The sequence below is a fragment of the Oryzias latipes genome, chromosome 13 (assembly GCF_002234675.1).
Source record: "Oryzias latipes chromosome 13, ASM223467v1".
Lineage (NCBI taxonomy): Eukaryota > Metazoa > Chordata > Actinopteri > Beloniformes > Adrianichthyidae > Oryzias > Oryzias latipes.
In genome coordinates this window covers 14,854,440-14,875,316 of record NC_019871.2, presented here as the reverse complement: position 1 = coordinate 14,875,316, position 20,877 = coordinate 14,854,440, and the positions used below count along the sequence as shown (strand labels likewise).

Sequence of the window (20,877 nt, the reverse complement as noted above, 5' to 3'; positions counted from 1 at the left end):
CACTTCATTCTCTTCAAATAGGAAACTGTCAAAAAAATGCAAAAACTGTCACTCACAAAAAAACTGTTACCTCTGAAGCCATTTTTAATCTGTTAGACCCTAATGGATTATCCATTGACACAAAATGGATTGTAAGGCCTCACATTGAATTAAAAGGGAATATGTTCCTTAAATGCACCACTTTTGCAACATTGCTTAGTGTGTCCATTGTTATTTAGGGCAATAATGCTCACAAACTTTGTGTTTTGAACTTTCAAATGTTATATATACACTTATGCATATATATTTTCACCTTTTGATACTATCTTATCATTTTAGGGTTCATTGTCCTTTTACTTGCTACCCCAAAACAATTACTCCCATTGATTAATGATAAGTATTTTCTAAATTAATCTCTTGACTGGATGTAAATGACAATCAACCGCGTCCCTCCTAAAGTCACTACCAACTTCCTTTTCTGCATTTCTTAAGAAACCCTTGTTTCCCTCTTAAGGCTGATAAAATCAAAGGAAATTGAAAATTCATGTGAGGTTACATTCATATTTGCCCTGATCTAATAACCTGACCAACAGAAACATGGATGATCAACGTGGATGATCAAAGAATACCACTTCATCACTGTGTTCCTTTCATTAGTGAAAGAAAATGTGGTGTTATTAGCGCAGGTTTTATTGCTTCCTTCACAGTCCTATGACAGCTCCCAACACGTTTCTACTCTCCTGCTCTAAACCTTTCATTTTCCCTTTAGAATGGGGCTTTCACAGAGATGGAAAAGACTGAAAGAACAAACCACAGGGGTGAGGGCCCCATGAGCCTCATTCTTTCTCCATCTGGGAAAAACTTGTGTTCCCAAGACATGCCACCCTCACCTGTCTGAGCATTCCTTACCTTTGTGTCAACGATGGAACAGGCAATTTGCTTCACGTAAGCCAGATCAGCACTCTGGGGCATCAGGACAGATTCTCTGGTCAGACCAATCTGGATGATGAAGGACACCCCTGGTGGGGCAGGAGGCAGCGAGGGCATCACAGACTCATCAGAGCACTGCCCTGGCACCATGTCAGTTATGGGAAACCCAACCATTGGTGGCATTGGTAAAGGAGGGCTTGGTGGCAAGGGGCTCCCTGGAGAAAAAAAGGCCTGAGGGGCTACCCCTGGGGTCAAACAGGGGCTGGCATTAGCCATTTGGAGTGCAGGCTCTGGTCTGCTGGCTGCCTGAAGCATGCACAGGTCCACTTCCAGGTGCTGTGTGCGGTTCCCAGCAGAGTTACACTCATTCAAACTGTCCGAGTGGAGCAGAGGAAGCAGACACCCACACTGAGCAGACAAGCCTGGAGTTGAACCCCCTTCCAGAGGATCAAGGCAGAAATCCTCATCCAGGAAGTCCTTTTAACTCCTCTCTGACACTTCTTTCTTGTTGTCAGACGTCTTTAACCGTCTGAGCATGAAGTGCCATGAGCAGAGTGTGTGTGAGAGGGAAAAAACACAGCGAGGGACAAAACTGTGCTCTCGCCTGCTCCACCTTCTCACGCCTTCAACTCTTTAGTCCAAAGACGTCGCTCTGCAGAGAGGGGTAAGTCCAAACTTGGTTATGAAACTCCCCTGTCGTAAAATCAGGAGAGGGTTAAAAAAAAAAAAGGAAACAAAGAAAAATAAAAGCAGCCAACTTTGTTGTGTTCTACTCCAAAAGCTGAGTAACAAAATGGCCTCCGTAAACAGGAAACCATGAGAATGAGAGAGAGGCAGAGACTGCACTCCTTTTACAAGTCTTGCCCTGTTTCAGTTTCAACCCCAGTACACTTTTTAGAGAAAAGGCACAGGCAGACAGGCAGAGCTGTGTGTGGGAACCTCCCTCTGCACTCCCTCCTGCCCTCTAACTCAGTTCTCACCATAGCCAAAGAGGAAATGACATGACTGACACGTCCTGAAGCCAATAGGCTTTCAGCATGTCCCACCTTCTCACTCCATTCTCCAGAGCTTCTCGCTCCTCCCTTTCACCATCCTCTCCCCCCTTCCTTGATTTAGGGTTGTTTGACTTGTTTGTTCTCTCCCTCCTACACGAGGTCAGCACAGATCCTCTTACACTGCCATGGGGGGCAGCTTCACACTTCCATCATTTCCTTCCAACTTCATCAGCAACTTTCAGTCCAGCAGAACTTTCTGAACTGGGGATTTCTCTGTAGCACACTGCCTTCCTCCTGCATGTTTAGCAGCCGCACCCCTGCAGGACAGCGGAGGAACCACACCTCTTTGTGGAGTTGTTTACTGGCTGATTTCTTTTGTCAGGTTTCAGTAAAAGACCTAGTGGGCTGGGAGGGGCAGGAGAAATTACACAGGAGAACCACATCAGCGTGATCGGGGCTCCTTGGAGATCTTCTCGCCTGCCACATAATAATAATACACACAAGAGGTTTTTAGAACTTCACATCTATATGGACACCTCAATGTTCAAACTCTTGACATTTTGCTTGTCATTTCCATTTCAGAGTTGATCAAATTTAGAAATAATTTGATCCTGGCGGGAAAACAATGCACGTTTAAATTTGTAATCTGGCAGACATAGACTGAAAAAAAGATTCCAATTGTTTTTCCAAGCTTTTTTCCTCTTACTACAAGAGGGCAGTACTACGACTTAAATTTTTTTATTTAATTTCCCCAGCCAACTCTTTACTTAACAAAGGTTTTAAAAAAAAGGAAATTAACCAACATATTTAAATATGGTGTTGCTTGGTGGAAAAGAAATTTGCTTCCTCACCTCTCAGCAAAATGGCGCTGGTTCAAATCCCAACTGGAGTTTGCATCAGCAGGTTTTCTCCAAGCACTCACAGTTTCTTCCTCTCACAGTCCAAAAGCATACTTCAAAGGCTGATTGGTGATACCCCTAGGTGTGAGTGGGAACACGTTAACAGGGTGTACCCTGCCTTCCCCCAATACCCTGTGACCCCAAAAGGTACAGAGCAGGTTCTAAAATGGATGAATATTTTTAAAAGATGGCTGATTCTTTCAGGATAATTAGAATGATCATGCGATAAAGAAGACATACATCTGAATTAAAGCCACTAAACAGGTTAAAAAAACAAACTATCATGAATGGCAAGCCTTGTGCAAAAAATAAATAAATAAGGACAATATTTGCCAGCATTTTCATATGTGGCACAGTAGAAAGGTGCTTTTTCCTGAAAACAAATGTAAATATTTTTGCATCTTAAACTAACACTGTTATGAGCAAAAACCATCATATCATATTTGATACCGTCTATATCTATATAGATATATATTGTAAATATTTTATCTATTTTATCAAAAAGTTTAAAAAAAAACATCTCGATTAGAAAACAATGAATTTTCTCTAATTCTTTGATAAAGTTGGCTTTAACGGGTTAACGTGTTACGGTGTAGTGCATCAAAGAGGACAACTCTAACCTCACTGTACAAAATTTTTATTTTTTGTATTTTATTCCTGAATGACGTACAACAGGGGACCCGTAAACAAAAGTCATTTGATACAAGCTAGAATGCAGTCAAAAATATATAATGAAACAAAAATCAATAAAAAGCAGGTCTTTTATCCCTTGTAGTTTGAGGAAATCGTTTGAATCCGGCTTAATATGATGTACAAAATATCACACAGTGATAAATTGCTGGTTAAAAAAATAAAAAACACAAAGAAATTAGAGTCCTTTACCTTGGCCTCTGACTGGTAACTTTTTTTCTGCTGTTTTATTTAACCATTTTATTTTAGTTTATTTATTTTTTTACAAGTTCTACATTGCCATTATTGATAACAACCAAGATGTGAGCCTAGCAAAGTAGAATGACTTACTTCTGACTCTACAGTATAATCACATCAAAATAATCATTCATATGATTAAATAAATGCAAGGAGAAAGAAATGAGACATTTACAGCATGAAATGGCAACTATTGTCATCATCTACAACCTCATTCAATCGTCTTTTATGCAAAATACTGATTAAACTATACTGATTTGTCCTTTATTTTCCTAAGAGGCCAAACTAGATTTTGTTGTGTAGGGAATAAGGAAAAAACTGGCCATCAATAACCTCTTCATAGTTGAAAATAAAATGCAAAAAAGACACACAAAATATTGGTTTTGCACCCTGTTTATCCACTCCTGAACTATGCAACCACTTTCAGGGATAGTGCAATTAGGAGCCAAAAGCAGAACAAACACATTTTTTAAAAATTACAGCAAGACTATATGGCCTGCAATAATGTTGTGGCACCTGGTTGTTTCTCTTTGACAAAGCAACAGCAGAGTGATCCAGCACTAGGATGCCACCCTGATTTCAAAATATTTACAGATGGCGAATGAATGTCGGCCTTGAAAGATCAGTGAAGGAGCGCTCGGCTATGGACAATTCCACTGTTCATCTGTTCTACCAGACAGTTCCACTATTTATTTATTTTTTTTATCTGTGATTCTCATAATAGCAAAAAACAGTATTAAAGAGACAACATTAACAGACGAAAAGCAGTGGGTGTTCTGCTGTTATTGCATAAAGGCAAACTTGAAAACCATTGGCTGCAGTGCATAACCTTTGCCTCTAGGGGGCCACACGCTCCACAGCAGCCAACATTAAGATGGCGGACAATCTTCAGTCCTCGCTTTTGTGTGTGAAGCCAAAAGCGTTAGTGTTGCAGGGTGAAATCATTAGGACTACAAGCTATATTGATTCTACAGATTCATATGCAGATATCGATACAGCTAAATAAAGTTAAAAAAAAAAAAGGGAACAGTTTTTTTTCTTGAAGCAAGTCCTTGGTGAGTTTAAAAAAAAATCAGATATGGTGCTTTGTTGTGTCACTATTGCAAAAGCTTTTGTGGTAGAAAATCTGTTTTCACAGGACATCTGTTAAAGTTTTGTTTCATGAGGATCAAACAAAAGCCGAATAATGTCCAACTAGCATCCGAAATTCAAAACTGTCATCTTGCCTCAAGAAAAAAGCCTTTCTGAGTTTAGGCGAATCTGAGTGTAACACGTGCTGCTGATCCCTATTCACTCATCAAGCCGAGAACATTCAAGGTCAACGCCTTTACATCCTTTGGATCAGGAGCAGACCAGAGACTGTGAATGCTGAAATGTTTTTAAAATAGACCTTTTCAAAAACACAATGATTGATGAACGAGCCTCTCCTTTCTCAGACACTAAAACTGGTCCCTGATTCTGAATCCAGATGGACAGGGCCTGTTGTAGCACCGCGTTTAAACAAGGGCATCTACAAACATACAAATCCACACTCACATACACACTCTGTACAGTTAAAAGCACCAAATGACAGAATCGGCGTCGGAGCTATCAGACTGGCCCTAGAGGCCAACACTGAGCTCCTGTGATCTGTGTGCAGCTGCTTACAGTGGTGCCAGAGCGCCAGTCTGCAGTGGAAACGATTCGCACACACGGGACTTCCTTTTTATCATCTAGACCACGGCAACGTTTATTCTGACATGTAAACAGAGGAAGAATCATGGGGGAAGCTGCTCAGATGTACGATGAGACCAATTTTCTTGTAAACATATAAAATAAAGCTAATCGGTTCACTCTGGTTTGCTAGCGTCTCCCAAAAACCCAATTTAAACAAAGTCAGAAGTTGTTGACTGCATTTTTTATGCTGCACACAAACATATTATCTGGAGTCTTTGGAATGTAAAACACGGTTTCCCAATGCAAACACTGGGCACTGTTAACAGTTTGTTTGATGCCTTTGTGGTTTTATTAGGCACGAGTGCTTCAGTTACTGTAAAGAAAATCTCAAATGTAATGACCTCATGCATCATGCGCGGCGTTTCCTTATTGTCTTTTATGCAAAACATTGGTAGTGTCAGCAGCTGAAGCAGATAAACATGTACAAGTGCTTTGTAGTAAATGCTAGCAAAAAAAATAAAATAAAAAAAAACTTAGAAAACAGCCAGACATAATATAAGTAGTGTAGAAAAGTGTTACTTGAAATGAGATTACTTGAAAACAGAGCAGCAAGAATTTTTTTAAAAAATCTTTAAAAAAAATAAGCATAATAAGATGTGATCAGTATTACAAGATTTACGGGGGGTGTCAGAGAAGGGTGGGGTCCTGTGCCGATGACCCAGCCAGTGGGGTGCAGGACGAGCATGTGTGAGTCTGTCTGTGTGTGTCTTTGTGCGTGAGAGGGGGAGCAGACATAGCTGGTCCACTGTCGTCTCTGTGGTAGTTGTAGCTGAAAACTGTAAAAAAAAGAAAATAATAATAAGATATAACATTTTTTATTAAAGGTTAGACCAGAAGCACTTCACAAGTGACAGAACCAACAAGAACCCAGACCCATTTTTTCCTCAAAGGAAAATGACAACACAACCCATTTCCTGATGTTCTTCTGTTACACTGATGTCACTTTGGGTTCTTTTGGGTTAAAAGGGGCGTTTCTTTTGTAATATGAGGCTCTGCTAAGGGGAAATCTGCTATTATCACCCAACCATGTGTTTTTGACCACTGACTGTATATGACAACTGAACTGATTGGCCCCTCCCCCCTGATGTTTTAAACAGGAAGTGCCTGCTGGCCTCACGAAGCCAAAATTCCACCAGACTTCTATTGGAAAAATAAACAGTTAGTACATCGGATTAGCATCTACATGCTAATCCGATTATTTTCTGTATTCAAGCAAATAAAACAGACCAATCAAATGCCTCAATAAATGAATGAGGTGTGGTCAAAATCTTTGACGGATTCTTCAGAGTCTGTGGTCAAGCTCACTCCTGATTGGAGAGAGTGGTTGCCATAGAAACAGATAACTGCTCACTGGGGTCGTCTGGTATGACAAAACAAAGGCGACTCAATTCATTTGAACCTGGAAATGAGCCATTTTCTATGGGTGACACCATATACAGTCAATGGTTTGAGCAGACAAGCCTGTTGTTTGGATTTATGGGTAAAAAAAAATAAACACCAACAGGAAACTGTCAAAATGCAACACAGACAATAAACTTAATTTCCTGTCAGATCAAAGTGAAACTAATTTTATTGATCAAAGACATTCTAGTTTAAGCACAATCAGACCCATGTGTATTGTTTTAAAATATATTTAATTCACTAAGTAAATAAAAAAGGTTTAAATCAACTATATAAATAATTCCATCTAGATATGCAATTGAATTAATATAATTCCACTGAATTCCTGCATTTCTTGGTTTTGCTACTTTAGAAAAAACAGAAAAGTGGATCTGACCTTTGGTGAAAACGTTTACTAAAGTTATCCCTTTTGTCCAGAAATATTGTTAGAGCATCTAAAATTGTGTTTTTGTTTTTTTTTAATAAGAACTATTTCAAAATGACTTAATAGGGAGCGCGTTTGTTTTGTAAACCTAGTTAGTCACCAGAAAAATCTTATCACAGGATGAAAATTTGGCTTTTGCAGCATAAATTTGCAGTTAAAATCTGCAAAGAGTTTTGGATCTACCTAAAAAAATAATTTAAAACCATTTTTAATCTTTGTCTTGAAAAGAAAGGATAGGACACAACTGTCTCCTTATATGCAAGGCTCTTTTGTCAGTTTTGTCAGGGAAATCAATTTTCTCTGTATTTTGACCACAATTTCACAACTTGGCTGCCCTCGATGAACTGGAACTGGTTTGTGGATTTTCAAAATCTAAATGTCAGACGAATTCAACAAATTGTTCATTTGTTTTTGTTTTTGAAACCTGTGCTCTCACCAGAATGACAACAGAGCCGTCACACAAAGATCTTGGCAAGTGCATCGGCGCCAGCGCTGGCAATGAAGGGCTGTGAGGAGTGGAAGGCCACATCATGAATGGCCTCATCGTGCTTCTTCCTGTGGGCGGTGATCTCCTGGACGCACGTCCTGTTGTCCAGCATCCACAGGCGCACCGAGCAGTCATGGCCTGTGGAGGGGACAGACAAGGGTGTTCGGAGAAAAACAACTTGGAAGTATCACAGCTAAAGGAAGTTGTCAATTAGATATCTGCGTGAAGGTTATCTGGTCTAATAAAGAGTGACATGCAGCTTTTTTTTTTTTTTTTTTTTTTTTTTTAGTAAAAACGCTGAGAACTACTCACTGCCAGAAACGAGGTAAGTGCCTTTAGGGTCTGTGGTGAGGCAGGTGACTGCATCCAGGTGAGCCACCATTGAGTGAACAACTTTACCTACACAAAACACACAAAAGACGGTTTTCTTACATTCATTTACATGCTGAGAAAAAAAAACATTCCACTAATGGAATAACAGAACGGGGTAAACACATTCAGCCATTACCTGTTTTGTTGTCAAGGAAGCGAATGGTGCGGTCCTCATGTGCAGTGATAGAAACCGGTTCAGCGGGGTGGCTGGCGACGCGGTTAATCAGCTGGCTGCCTGCAAAACAAAAGGATTCAGCGTTTTATAGTTTACTTGTCATCATATTATTTCTAGTTTAGAACACGGTCAAAGTTTAAAGGTCAGCACGTCCGGACCGTACCATCTTTTGTTTGCGTCTCCAGAGCAATGACGATCTGCTCTGTGTTGAGGTCGAAGAGCACGGTCTCACCGCCGTCGAAGGACGCCACCACCTGGCTGGGGTCAGTCGCCACAAAAGCCACTGAAGTGGGCGTGCCATGTTCTGATAGAAGTCAAAATAGAATTAAGACTATTGGGGGGGTTTCCTCACAATAAACACAACAGCAGTGATGTCTTTTGACAAAACAACACTTTGGACATGTGAAGGCGAACAACTGTGACAAGCACTGAGTCAAAGCAGAAGGAATGTGAAATCTAGTAGAAATAGGACATTTAAATGTCTAAAAAATAAAACAATCGACTGTCTATTTCAAATCTTTTTTCAGATATCTGTCCTTTTGTACAAAACAATTTAATGTGACACAAATCCAGTGTTAGCAAAATGTTACGTGACTCCAGTAAATTTTTTAGATAGTTCTGGTGTGTTTCTTAAACAGCTCTTATTCTTAAACCTGATACCAGAAACAAAAAAGTACAAAAAATACATTGACTCATAAATAGATGTTTAAGATATTTTCGAATTTAGTGAGAAAAAAAATATATAGATACATTTGTCATTTTTGTGTGTCAAGAATTTGAAAAAAATATCAATTTCTGGAGTTTTAAAATGATCACTTTAAGGTTATTGCTATTATGGGTGTAGTAGAAACTCTTTTAGTGTAAGTAATTGTAATATACTTACTAATACAAGTTTTTCTTACAAAGTATCCTGTTGTGTTTGTAATCTCTTGTCAATCTCTCAAATATATTTCTAGCCAAACTAAGAATGTGTTTCATGTTTCCTCGTGTTTTCTTTGTGTTTTGCAAAATGTTGCCAGATTTTTGAGGAAGCTTAATTTTTTTTAATCTTTTGAAATGATTTTAGTTTTCCTGTTGAGCTCTGGGCTTTGTCACCACTTACCTCTCTCTTTATTGAAGACGGACACACAGGGAGATGAGTTCTGTGGGTCCCAGATGCGGACGGTGCCATCGGCCGAACATGAAGCGAGGCGATGGTGGGCGGTGGAATAAGTCAGACCCCACACACTGTCCTCATGGCCTGTTAGCACACTGCTCTCGATGCTCGGATCTACATGCAGAAAAACGTTTTGCAGAACATTGGTAAAGCGTTTCTCGTACATTTATGAAAAATGCTCAGCAGCAGGTAAAGACTAACCGTAGTTATCATAGGGGTCAACATTGAGGTCGGGCATCTTCCAGCATCTGACGGTTCCATCCAAGCCTCCACTGTAGCAGGACTCTCCATCCTCACTCATGGTCAATGAGAGAACAGGTCCACTACACAAAGACAGCCACGAATGAATTCAACTTGTGAATGTGTGGAATGAGTGTTTGCCTCAGACTGAACTCACCAGTGTGCTCGGAATGTGTAGATGGGCTCAACGTCCAACGCCGCGTTCCTGTGAAGGGCACATCTTTTGTAAAACTGCGATTTCTCCACTCACTTTGAGTCCATTTGTGCAATAGCAGAAAGAGCAAAGTACTAAATGCGTAAACAAGTGGGTGGAAAAGCTCCTACTTTTTCGAATGCATGGCCTTGTTAAGGTTCCACAGCTTTAGCGTGCCATCCTCAGAGGCTGTGAGCAGCACCGCCTGGTTGGGGTGAAAGGTCAAAGCCCGAATGGCGTCGAAGTGGCTGCGGAGCGTGAAACGGGGGTTCCACGTCTTCTTGAACTCGTCTCTGTTGTCCTGCATCTGATGGGACCCCAAGACCAACAAATAAGACTATTTATTTACACATAAAAATGTATCAGCATAGAAGGGGGGAAATCTGTAATTACATCCATAGAGAGATCGTTGTCATTGGCGACCGTTAGATCAGCCAGTTCGCCCAGGTTCATGTCGCCTCCTCCAACAGCATCCATGATGAAGACGTCTGAAGAAAAGCCTAATGCACCACCTAGAGGCCAGATGTGGGAAAGCACAAACGTTTTTAAGAAGAATGACCAAATCTTTGACAGTTCTTCACAAATATTCACAGGTGTGGAAAAAGACGTCCAAGTCTTTCAAGAGGAATTTTAAAGCCAAAGCTACAATTGAGAATTCCCATCAGATTTATGAATCATATTTAAGAGTCACAAATCCCTATTTGTGTCTGTTTTCTTTCATCTTTGTCTGCTAATGTGGCACATTAAACACTGAGTTCTTACCTTCCCCGGAGCGTCCCTGTCCTGATACAGAGGGTGGTGGGGTGGGTTTAGGGGGGAAGTCCGAGATCATGCCCTGTAACTTGTTCCTGTGGTTCTCTGAACCCAGCCAGAAGAGAGAAACAAAAGATCCAGTCATGCCCAGGGGTGGATGGAGGACGGTGAGGCCAACATGAACAGATGGAACAAACCCAGCCAGAAACAATCACAAAGATACGCTCTTAAACTGTGATGCAATCAAAGGAGATCAATTCATAGTTTTTGTTTTCCATTTGGAAATTGCAGACAGCCACTGAGTAAATGTGATTCAATAGTGAAATATGAAGCACACAGGAAAAAAGGCAGCATGCTTGATAACCTTTGAAATGACTCCTTAACCACAGGAGGTACATGTACAGACAGAGTTGACAGGCACACAACTATAGAGTCACAGGGTGACGGCTCGTGAAACAGGACAGAGACAGGTGGTTGGGAAAAGAGGTTGGTTTTATTGACAAGAAGAGATGCCAGGACACAATGAGAAGTAAAAAGGTGAGCAAGGGAAGGCAGAAAAAAAAAAGAAGAAAAATGACAGGTACTCTCTGCTGGCAGTGATTCTGGCAGAGCTGCTGATGTTGCTACGGCAACAGCATACCTAACTCCCGTCCATCCCCAGAGATCCGGGCCTCTCCCGCCCCCTCCCCATCCTCCCCCGAGCCAAGAAAGTCAAATTCACTGAGGGCATCTTCCGAGTCATCTTCATCCTCCTCGTCCTCGGGGTCCAGGTCCGTAGTCATGGGCTCCGAACTCATCTGGGCGGGGACAAGACAGCGTATGACAAGCCCCCATTTCTCAGTCAGAGTTAACACTTTACAGATCATTTTTCTTTCAATCTCATCACTGATCAGACCTTTACACGAGACTTTTTACTCTTTCGTGGACCGTCGATGCAGTCGGTGGCTATGCCTTGGAAGTCATCATCCTCGTCGCTGTCATCTTCATCATCGTCTTCACAACCATGAAGGAAAGGGATCTTGTCCAACACAGAGCCACCGACATGTACCTTTGAGCTTTCTTTGCCTGCGTTCCTACAGACAAAAACACAGTTTTGAGCGTTCAGCGAGCATTTTTCATCAAAACATACACACAAACTCACACCTAAATTATTGATCCTTTCACCACATCAAAGGCATGTTCATACATTCATAACAAATTATTAGAATAGTGTCAGACTGACATTTGTAAAAACATAAATAATCCCCATAAAAAGTATAGCAAAAAGCACATTTTAGGCTCCCTTTAGGCATTTTAATTTAATTTAGTGTGGAAATAATTTGCAATAAAAACTATTTTTCCAAATATTTATAAGCTTTCAGTTTTCATAAAAAATAGAAGCACCTTTAAGACACACATGTTAAACAGAAGTATTTTGTAAGGATTAAGGATCTTAGTACAATACAATCCAGGGGACGGCAGATTAACCTCAAATAATATTACATAAGAGCATCACATTTGCAAACCTGAAAGCTGATAAAGAGCTTAAATTGATTTATTTTAACAATTTACAAACTGAACTTACATGTACAAAAACTCCCCAAATCTATTATTTTCACACCAAATAGTTTTAGTTTTATTTATTTTTTAAGAGTACAAGTTGTGTTTTTATTTTTGCATCTTTTGGCCTGGGGTGCAACTTATTTGTGATTTTTTTTAAAGGACTGATCTCAAGTGTGTTATTTTCCCACTAACAACCACTAGAGGGCACTGTAGGTGTGTGCATCAGTATTTGACGGTTGACCGCGACTCCTGCTGCTTCATCACCGCGGTGATCAAAAATCCCACACCGTCACAGCTCTAGTTTATATTTTGTGGGACACAAAAAAAAAAGCGACTTCTCCAGTCCAGATAGCAGAGCCGTTGAGGTCAGGTCTTACGGATACTGTGGTATAAGAATGTTGCCCCGGGGCTCGTTCAATACCGGGGCTCTGTACCCATCCCTAGAAAAGGGGCACGGTGGAGAACAATCACTGAAGCGGTCGCTTTGCATATAGCCAAAGACATGGTACCATATATACAGTGGTGAAGACGGGGTTTATTAATTTAATTAAAACCTTAGACCCCAGATATGAGCTGTATTGTTAATCCTTTAGGAAATGGTGCTACTCTCAAGGTGAATTGTCTCCTTTTAGCCTAGACTACAAAGTGTGACGTAAAACACAGCTGGGACTTTGATTCCAAGAGTGTGTTCATGTATTTATTATTCATCCTAGAAATGGGGGTTACATTTGTCTTGCGTTCGATTAAATAAAAGAAAATTTTGCTTTAACTTGAGTTGTCTGACGTTTGTACTTATTGCTTTCCTTAAGTGGGGGGGGGGGGAATCGGAAATCGAATTAAAAAAAAATAAAATCGGAGATTTTATATTTAGTCCATATCGCCCAGCCCTACCTCTCCACCCTTGTCATGGTAGCGATAACACATCAATGTAAGGGTGGGGTAATCTGGACCCCACAAGATAGCACAAGGGTTAATCATGCAGAGTCTTCATTCAAACAGTGCTGAAAACGTGAAGTGCACCAATGAATGTCAGCATGTCTGAGCAGTGGAACCTGCTGCTGTGATCTCACCTTTTGATCTGCTCTTCTATCTGTCTGACTAATAGGGATTCTCCACCTGCTCGCGGTTCAGGCTCATTGCAGCTCTCGCTTGGTGGGGGGCCATTAGACTCTGGGCTGCTGCGACCCAGCAGGGATCGCACGCGTTTGGAGCGCATGTCCAGGATGGTATCTGAATAACCCACTTCCTCCAGATATCTACAGATCCAGGGGGGAAAAGGAGCACTAAATATAGCTGCAACTGTAGAGTCTCATTAATCAAACACAAAGGAAAAACAAAAGATCAGTAGTGGGACAGGTATTAGAGAGGTCTTACTTTCGTAGTAACTGACGTCCCTCCTTCCAGCTCATCTGATTGGCTGGTTCTGAGTCGGACTCAGCAGGTCCATTGGGAACTACAGGAAATGGACAGTTCAGCTGGGATACAACAGAAGGGGAAACCCTGGAAAAGTTCTGCATCTCTGAAACATACCCTGATCTGCCTCCATCTCTGCCTTTTTGTCGCCTGGACTCTGCTCGTTGCCAATCTTCAGCTTCTGATACTTGGATCTGCAATGCATGAGAAGTCGCATAAGGACAACGGAACAAGTCAGTGCGCCTACAACCTGCAAACCACAAATGTACACAACATGGGAGGAAAAAAAACAAATGACTTGCTCTGCAAGTTTTTTTTACCTTTCTTGTTTGAGGGCGTATTCCAGCATTTTGATCCGCCTCACCAGATCCTGTTTCATGTTCTCCTGTCCTTTCCTCTCACCTTGTAGAAATGCCACCTGAGCCTAAAAACACACACAAAATAAATTTACAAGCCATGTTCAAGTATTTATTTATTTTTTTACTTTTGTAAATCTGACTGGAAGGGGAACAAACTAGATACAAATTGATTGTGATTTTAATAACAGATTGCATACATTTAGATCTGATTATGAAATATGGTGTGTTTTTTAAGATCTCAATTTTTTTTTGCCCAAACAAATATTTAATGCCATAAAACAGTAATAATAAAACAAATAATAAGACTTCAATGGGTAAAAAATAAATAAATAAATAAATAAGCCACATCCTTTTTTTGGTGATCTACTATTCAGAGATCTTTAAATTCATTCAAACTCAAAGATTATTTATAATACAGAGCATTCTCTCTGTATGAATGTTAAGCCTGACAGTTAAAAAAGAATAAAACGCAAACCATAAAAGATAAAGCAAAAAAATGACCCAAGAAAAAATTATGTAGGAAGATTTTCAATTTGAACACGCTGGCAACAAAACAAAAAACAAATTTTCAAAATAAATGCATAAAATAACATAAAACCTTAAAGATAATTTCAGTTATGTATCTCACGTCAAACATTTAAAAAAAAAAATCAAGTATATTGGATATTTAATGCTCAGCCCTTTTGTCACTATGTTGTACTGCCAGCTGAGCGAAGCAGGTTTCCATGGCGATCAGGATCACCTTTCCTCAGCAAATATCCAAAACCTCAAACACTTAAAAAAGAATAAAAAAAAGAACGCAGCTAGTAAAAAAAAATCCATATAACTGAAAACTAAGTTTGAAAAGTTATTTCTTTACATACATTACACACAAAAAAAAAACATGCACCATCTCAGCAAACGTTGAAAGAAAATAAATAAACGATGTTAGGATACAAAACAATCCTCAGTATGTGAGGAGAAATCTATGATATACAACAAACCCCACTTCTGGAAACTCCATGGCCTAAGTAGAGGGATTGTGGAGCAGGAGGGACTTTATTTTTAGCTTTTTCTAACCAAAGCCTCAGTGTGCATCTGTAGAGAAGTAAAAACAAAGCGCCTACGAGCCAAACTCAAACACGCTCTTTTTAGACACATCCTGCTTCCCTCATTTCCCGTCAATTTCCTTCCTCAAAAGATTCTTCACTTGCGGAAAGATTTTTTTCACGGACCTGCTCCGACCGATGGAATCCAAAACTTTGTTGGAAGAGAAGAAAAAAAAAACACAAACAAAAGATCAAAGGTATCAAGTTTAGCTCTTAAGTCGTCATCATTCCACACTTGACAGTCGGTCGCGCAGCAGGTGTTGCTTCACAGTTAACTTTAGTTGTCAACAGGCAGGAAATATCTCAACCTCTGTTTGCAGAGGCAGAAAGACATAAAAAAGGAAAACCTAAAATCTTCATTGGAGAAGACTTGACCCATCTCTATTTTGAGGATTAAGTGCGATTGTATTTCACATTTCCCCTCTTTGGCTTCTGGAGCATTAATCAAGCTTATTTTACAGCCCATTTCTCCTCTAGTTGCCCCTTCCTGCGTCTGAGTCTGAGACACGCAAGCCTCATTCTGTAAAATTAGAACAGCCTGAAAAAAAGAATGAAATCAAATGAAAGTCACCTCGTAAAGCAGACTACTGGCCTCCTTCAGAGCACAGCCAGTCAAAGAATAGAGGACACACCAAACACATGTGATCAGCAAGGACACGGGACGATCTGCTGAGCAAACCTTACCCATGATGCCGCTGCTGCTGTGGAATCTCCACTGATTAAAGATTAGTTTAGGCAAATTATGGCTGCAAGGTTATTTACAATAATAATAATAACGAGTGTTGACACTAAAGATGCAGCAGTACTATGTTTTTCATTTCGGGTGGGCTGATTTGTGTGATATAATCAGATTCGCATGTTGAACTAAAGTAGAAGCGAAGCCGAGCCGTGCCACTGGGATAACTGGGCAGTGGCACGGTGTGGGAGGCTCAGACAGGAAAAAAACCAAAGAAAGCACATCAATAGACTAAGTTATATAAATGGATTGGCACCCACGCACACTTTAAAAAGAAAAGAAGAAAAAAAAAGCATCTCAGTTTGCACCGACATTGTAAATCTGCAAGACTAACGGACTTTTTATCATCAAGATTACACTTAAGGTCACAACAATAATTAGAAATGAGAAGGAAAAACGAGTTTCTATAGCTAATAAAAGGATCCTGCTTTGGAGGATTACAGTGCATTTCATCATTTCCACCCCTCCACAGAACGTTTCTGCACCCGTGTTAGGAAGCGGGACGCATGTTATCACGCTCTGCCACACTCAGACGAGTTCCAGCGTGCCCTCGCCCCCTGATGAGCATCATACCTCTGTGTGTCCGCCATGCTGCGCTTCTCTGTTCCCACTGAAGCCCTCAGATTAGAAGCCAAGATGCTGATGCGTTACTAAATTCGACAATCTCACCCAAACACAATGTCAGGCCAATTATTGTGAACACATTAAAGTAACTGAAACTAGAAAGTTTTTCTCATCAAAAGCTGTCTATGTTGTTTTGAAAACCTTGTTTTGTCTGACATAGTATTTTATACTATTCTTTTTCCTCAGTACGGTTAAAATCATTTGTCCAATTAAGCACGTCTTCTACAGTGGGCGATTTGGGACAAAATTCCAAGCTAGCTCTTGGGATGGAGAGAGATGGAGCCTAGTTTTTGAAAAAGCCTTCCTCCGCCTGTGTTTTCCCTGCCTGGGATGGGGTTCTGCTCGTTTAGACTTGTGCAAAACCCGGCTCAGCAGACAACACCCAGGGCTTTAGGGCCAACGCTTGAATGAGGAGCAGCCGGTCATCCGAGCTTTAGAGGTGACAGCAAAGGTAAGACATATTTCCACTTGCACAAAGAAAAACATGCCGAGTAAGAAGCATTTGCTAGTCTTGTGACATTTGATACAGTCAGTCCAACAGTAACACGGTTATTTACAAAGTCTTCTTTACAAACCTTGACATTTCCATTTATATTCCCCACATTTCTAGAATTTACGGTGCACACATCCTCTCAGTCTTTTTTAAACCGAGCAGGGAGCGTTGGTCTTTCCACCCCACATCATTTTATCCTCTCATCTCTGAGACAATTGTTGAAAAAAAACAAGTAGAGCAACTTTTCTAGGACAGAGCCAATTAAGTGTGTGTCATCCTTGAGGAAGACATCCTAAAAGTAGAGTCTTATTTTGTTAAAAGGGGCTGGGACCCGAAAACAAAAAGAATCGAACGTCACAAAAGTATGCAGTTTGTAAATGAAGAGATGCGTTAAAAAAGAAAAGAAAAATAGCAGCGAAATCTTTTTTTTTTTCTTAAATATTAATGAAGCTATAACTGCCTAAAATGTGGTTATCAAGCAAACAGTAGCAACAGTAGGGAATGCATGGTAGAAGGCTAGTTTTAAGAGTGTGCACACACCGAGGGACCCACACACACGCTCGCTGCCACCTGTCCCCTGTCCCGCATTTGACCCAACGTGTTCCACCTGTTCGAAGGAGGAGGAGGAGGATTAATTCCTAACCCGTCGATGGAGACACGCCACCACAGGTGGGATCTCAAGAGTCACACACTCACAGAGAGTGGGCCGCTTCATCTCAAAGACACAAACGCTTCCCTGAGTTCCACTGCTGTAATCCTCCATTAATCCTTTCCATCACTCTGCTGCATCTTTTAGTGGGTTCCTCCATTACCATCGTGTCCCCTTAAGTGTACAAACATTCAAATGCACCTGAGCTGACCACACAATGTCCCCAAGCATGCACAGTATGTTGCTAACCGTGCAGCATTTAACCAGCAGGGATGGTCGCTGGCGTGCTCAGCATACTGGCAACAACAGCCAACGGCCTGTGGCCTCAGGGTGTTCAAATATAAGCCAGCCTTGCACTTCAGCGAACCCCTCATCCTATCAGCACATGATGCTGTTGTGCACGTGGAGCCGAACCTTGTGCAGCAAAGACCCACTTTGGAAACAATCAGTAGTGCCATGTTGGACCCGACGCTTGCCTGCCTGCCTTGGACTTTCCGTTCCCGCTCTTTGCCGAGCCCACAAAAGCAGCAAGCACGGTCCAGGCAGTTTGTTATTGTTCATTCATTTTTTATCAGGCTACTATTTATAACTTCATGTTTTGAGTCGAGAGCAAAGTGGAAAAGGAAAAAAAAAAAAAAGCCCAATAGAGAGAAGAAAAAAAGCCAATGATATGTCTTCTGTGGTTTTCCTCCCTAGCTTGAGAACTCCATCAGATACCGTTTAGATTCCTGTAATTAAAAACTGAGGGAAGGAAAGCAACATAGGGGATGAAAAAATGAAAAGATGAACACTTCCAAATGAAGGGAACATATCTATGCATGCATTTTATTTCCTTACGTAATTGTGAAATAATTTATTAAGTAAAGCGCTGCCGGGTAATCACTCTGGAGAGCTGTACACTCCAACCTCGCTCTTTTGCTGTTGGCATTTAAGCAAGTATGGACATCAGGGAACTCCGGCCCTGCTATAGGGCATTTTTATGCCACTGAGTCATATATTGTATTCTAAACACTCAGATCGATGGCCTTTATAAATGCACCATAAAGAAGAATGTATGTTGGTGCATTAAAAATAAAACAAAGACAGACAAGCAGAGACTATGATTTAGGACTGGATGATAATATATGTTAAAAGTGTGGGGCAGATGGACCTGAAAACTGCTCCATCGTATATATTTCACTGTTCCAGACAACAAAAACGTATGCAATCGTATGTAATAACAAACATAACTCTGGCCAAGATTTGAATCCTTGCTAAACTATTTTTAACGCACCATAACAAGCCAAGCTGACTTTAAGTTAATTATTTAAGGGTTTGATCTCTAATAAGACAACAAATTCCATTTTGACAAAAAGAAACCATGCTTTCTGATACAAAACAACATAAAGCTACATTTTTGTATAAAGTAGAGGTCGTAATAAAGGCATTGATAAAATCCTCTCCAACCCTAAAGCTAAATTACCACAATTCCAGACAATATGATAGATTTACACTGAAAAAGATCATTTCAATTGGTCAAATATGTGAACTATTTTTGTTTAAAAAAAAATTGTTATTTTTAAGCAAAAAAAGCATTCTACACTGCAAAAATAAACCCTCTAATAATAAGCCAAAAACAATGTTAAAACTGTTCTTTAAATAAGTGATAAAATAATAAAAAGTCTGCCAATGGCAAAGAAAAGTGAATTCTAAGAAAAAAATGTTGTTCAGCCAGACATGTTTTATTAAAATAAGATTATAATACTATTGAAACACTTTCTTGAGATTATTATAACAAGGCTCTTTTTATTTTAAGTTTTTGTAGGGTCATTGCTTTAATTTAAAAAATCTAAATCTTAGTCATGATGAAATTCAACCTTTCTTGATATTAAATGGTTGTTTTTATAGATAAAAATAAAAAAAAATATTAGATTTGTTTAAGTAATTACACCTAATTGAACGTATGAAAGGGGTTTTCCTGTGACTTCCTTATGGAGAGCAAACACTGGACCACATCTCTCTGCAGCCAAACTGTAAACATCTTCAAAGACTCTGGGATGTTATGTTAGCACACATTAGCATGCTGCTGTCATGAAACAACATGACAGCAAGGCAAAGGGGCTTTTATTTCACATTCATGGGTAAAATGAGTCCAATAAGGCTCGCAGTTTGGGTTACTCACCTCAACTCGGCAATATTGCAACTAACAAAAAGTTAACGAGAAGACATATTTACCCTCAGCTCGTCCCTCTCAGCCTCCCAGCGGTATTTCTCGGCCTGGAAACGTCCCCACTCGTACTGGATGAAATGCAGGATCCCGGGGAGCGTCAATCCCGAGTCCCCGTCCTGCGTCTCCTGAGGCGGCTGCGACGACCCGGGGACGGCCCCCGCTGTTGCCGCCGTGGCTGCAGCTGCCATGGCCCCACTCACGGCAGCTGATGTCGCCGGGCATTGTGATGCTTTGGGCCCATTAGGGTTGCGCCCCGCTCCAATGCTGCCACTGCCGCTACTATTGCCGCCGCCGCCGCCACCGCCTCCGGAGTTCGGGTTTGGTCCTCCGCCTGATCTGTCCGCCTCCATTTTACCCGTTCAACCTTCAGCCAGGATAAGGGGCTGGAGAGGGGGAATAATGCAGCAGCGAAAAATAACTAAAATAGAAACCAGTGTCCCCTTTTTATCCAACTATTCTTTACTACAAGCTACCTTCAATTCTTCCTTTCTAAGACGACAAAGTAAAATCACAATTCTCTCGGTAAAATACTACACTTCCGCTTTGGAGTTTTCAGATTAAAAGACAAAATTTCCACAAATTTTCCACAATGTAACCTTAAGAAAACATTTAACTGTGAAACTTACGGTGGTATATAAAAATGATTTCAAACCAATGGAAATACAAAATATGTCTTGTTACTTATGACTGTTGTCACTGTTCTGTTTTAAGCTATTATTTTTGCTTTTTTTGGGAACTGTTTCCTGCTCGACATGTTTGCCATTGAAAATCCGTGAGCGACTGACAAAAAAGAGACGTTTTCTGTGGTCCACAATGAGCGAGTTACCCAGGCGGTTGATTTCCTGCCATTTTGTGAGCCGGACTATTTTAAGACATTAATTTTCCACCAAGACAATCAATATATTTATTTCCGACTTTAACTTTATTTTAAATCCACTTGTCAGTAGCCACTTCATAAAACGTAACTAAGTATTTACTCTTCTTGAAATTATAGCATAAAACAAACAAACAAATAAATTCTAGTATGTACTGAGTCAATAAGATTTTACAATTGTGAAACATTAAAATGTTTTTTTTTTCACGTAACCTAATTAAATCACCCATCTGGTAGTATTCC

The 20,877-nt window shown here is 40.4% G+C and overlaps 2 protein-coding genes across 2 annotated transcripts in view; both read right to left on the bottom strand.

The window, feature by feature from the left end:
* The window catches only part of prkd2 (protein kinase D2), a 36,733-nt gene extending 34,863 nt beyond the window's left edge, over positions 1 to 1,870 (bottom strand). Inside the window, exon 1 of the mRNA XM_011482554.2 lies at positions 889 to 1,870. Within this exon, the coding sequence (XP_011480856.1) occupies positions 889 to 1,224 (336 nt within the window). The 5' untranslated portion in view covers positions 1,225 to 1,870. The remainder of the gene's footprint in view (positions 1 to 888) is intronic.
* Positions 1,871 to 3,424: 1,554 nt separating this feature from the next.
* On the bottom strand, positions 3,425 to 20,293 carry strn4 (striatin 4). The gene is made up of 18 exons (XM_011482555.3): positions 19,766 to 20,293; positions 13,923 to 14,026; positions 13,720 to 13,796; positions 13,564 to 13,642; positions 13,260 to 13,445; positions 11,543 to 11,720; positions 11,288 to 11,444; positions 10,657 to 10,752; positions 10,288 to 10,406; positions 10,026 to 10,201; positions 9,859 to 9,906; positions 9,663 to 9,784; positions 9,408 to 9,575; positions 8,469 to 8,609; positions 8,267 to 8,365; positions 8,071 to 8,157; positions 7,708 to 7,896; positions 3,425 to 6,222 (listed from the first exon to the last, which is right to left on the bottom strand). The coding sequence occupies exons 1-17, from the start codon at positions 20,108 to 20,110 to the stop codon at positions 7,727 to 7,729; spliced, it is 2,352 nt and encodes a 783-aa protein (XP_011480857.1). The 5' UTR covers positions 20,111 to 20,293; the 3' UTR covers positions 3,425 to 6,222; positions 7,708 to 7,726.
* Between the last annotated feature and the right edge of the window lie 584 nt (positions 20,294 to 20,877).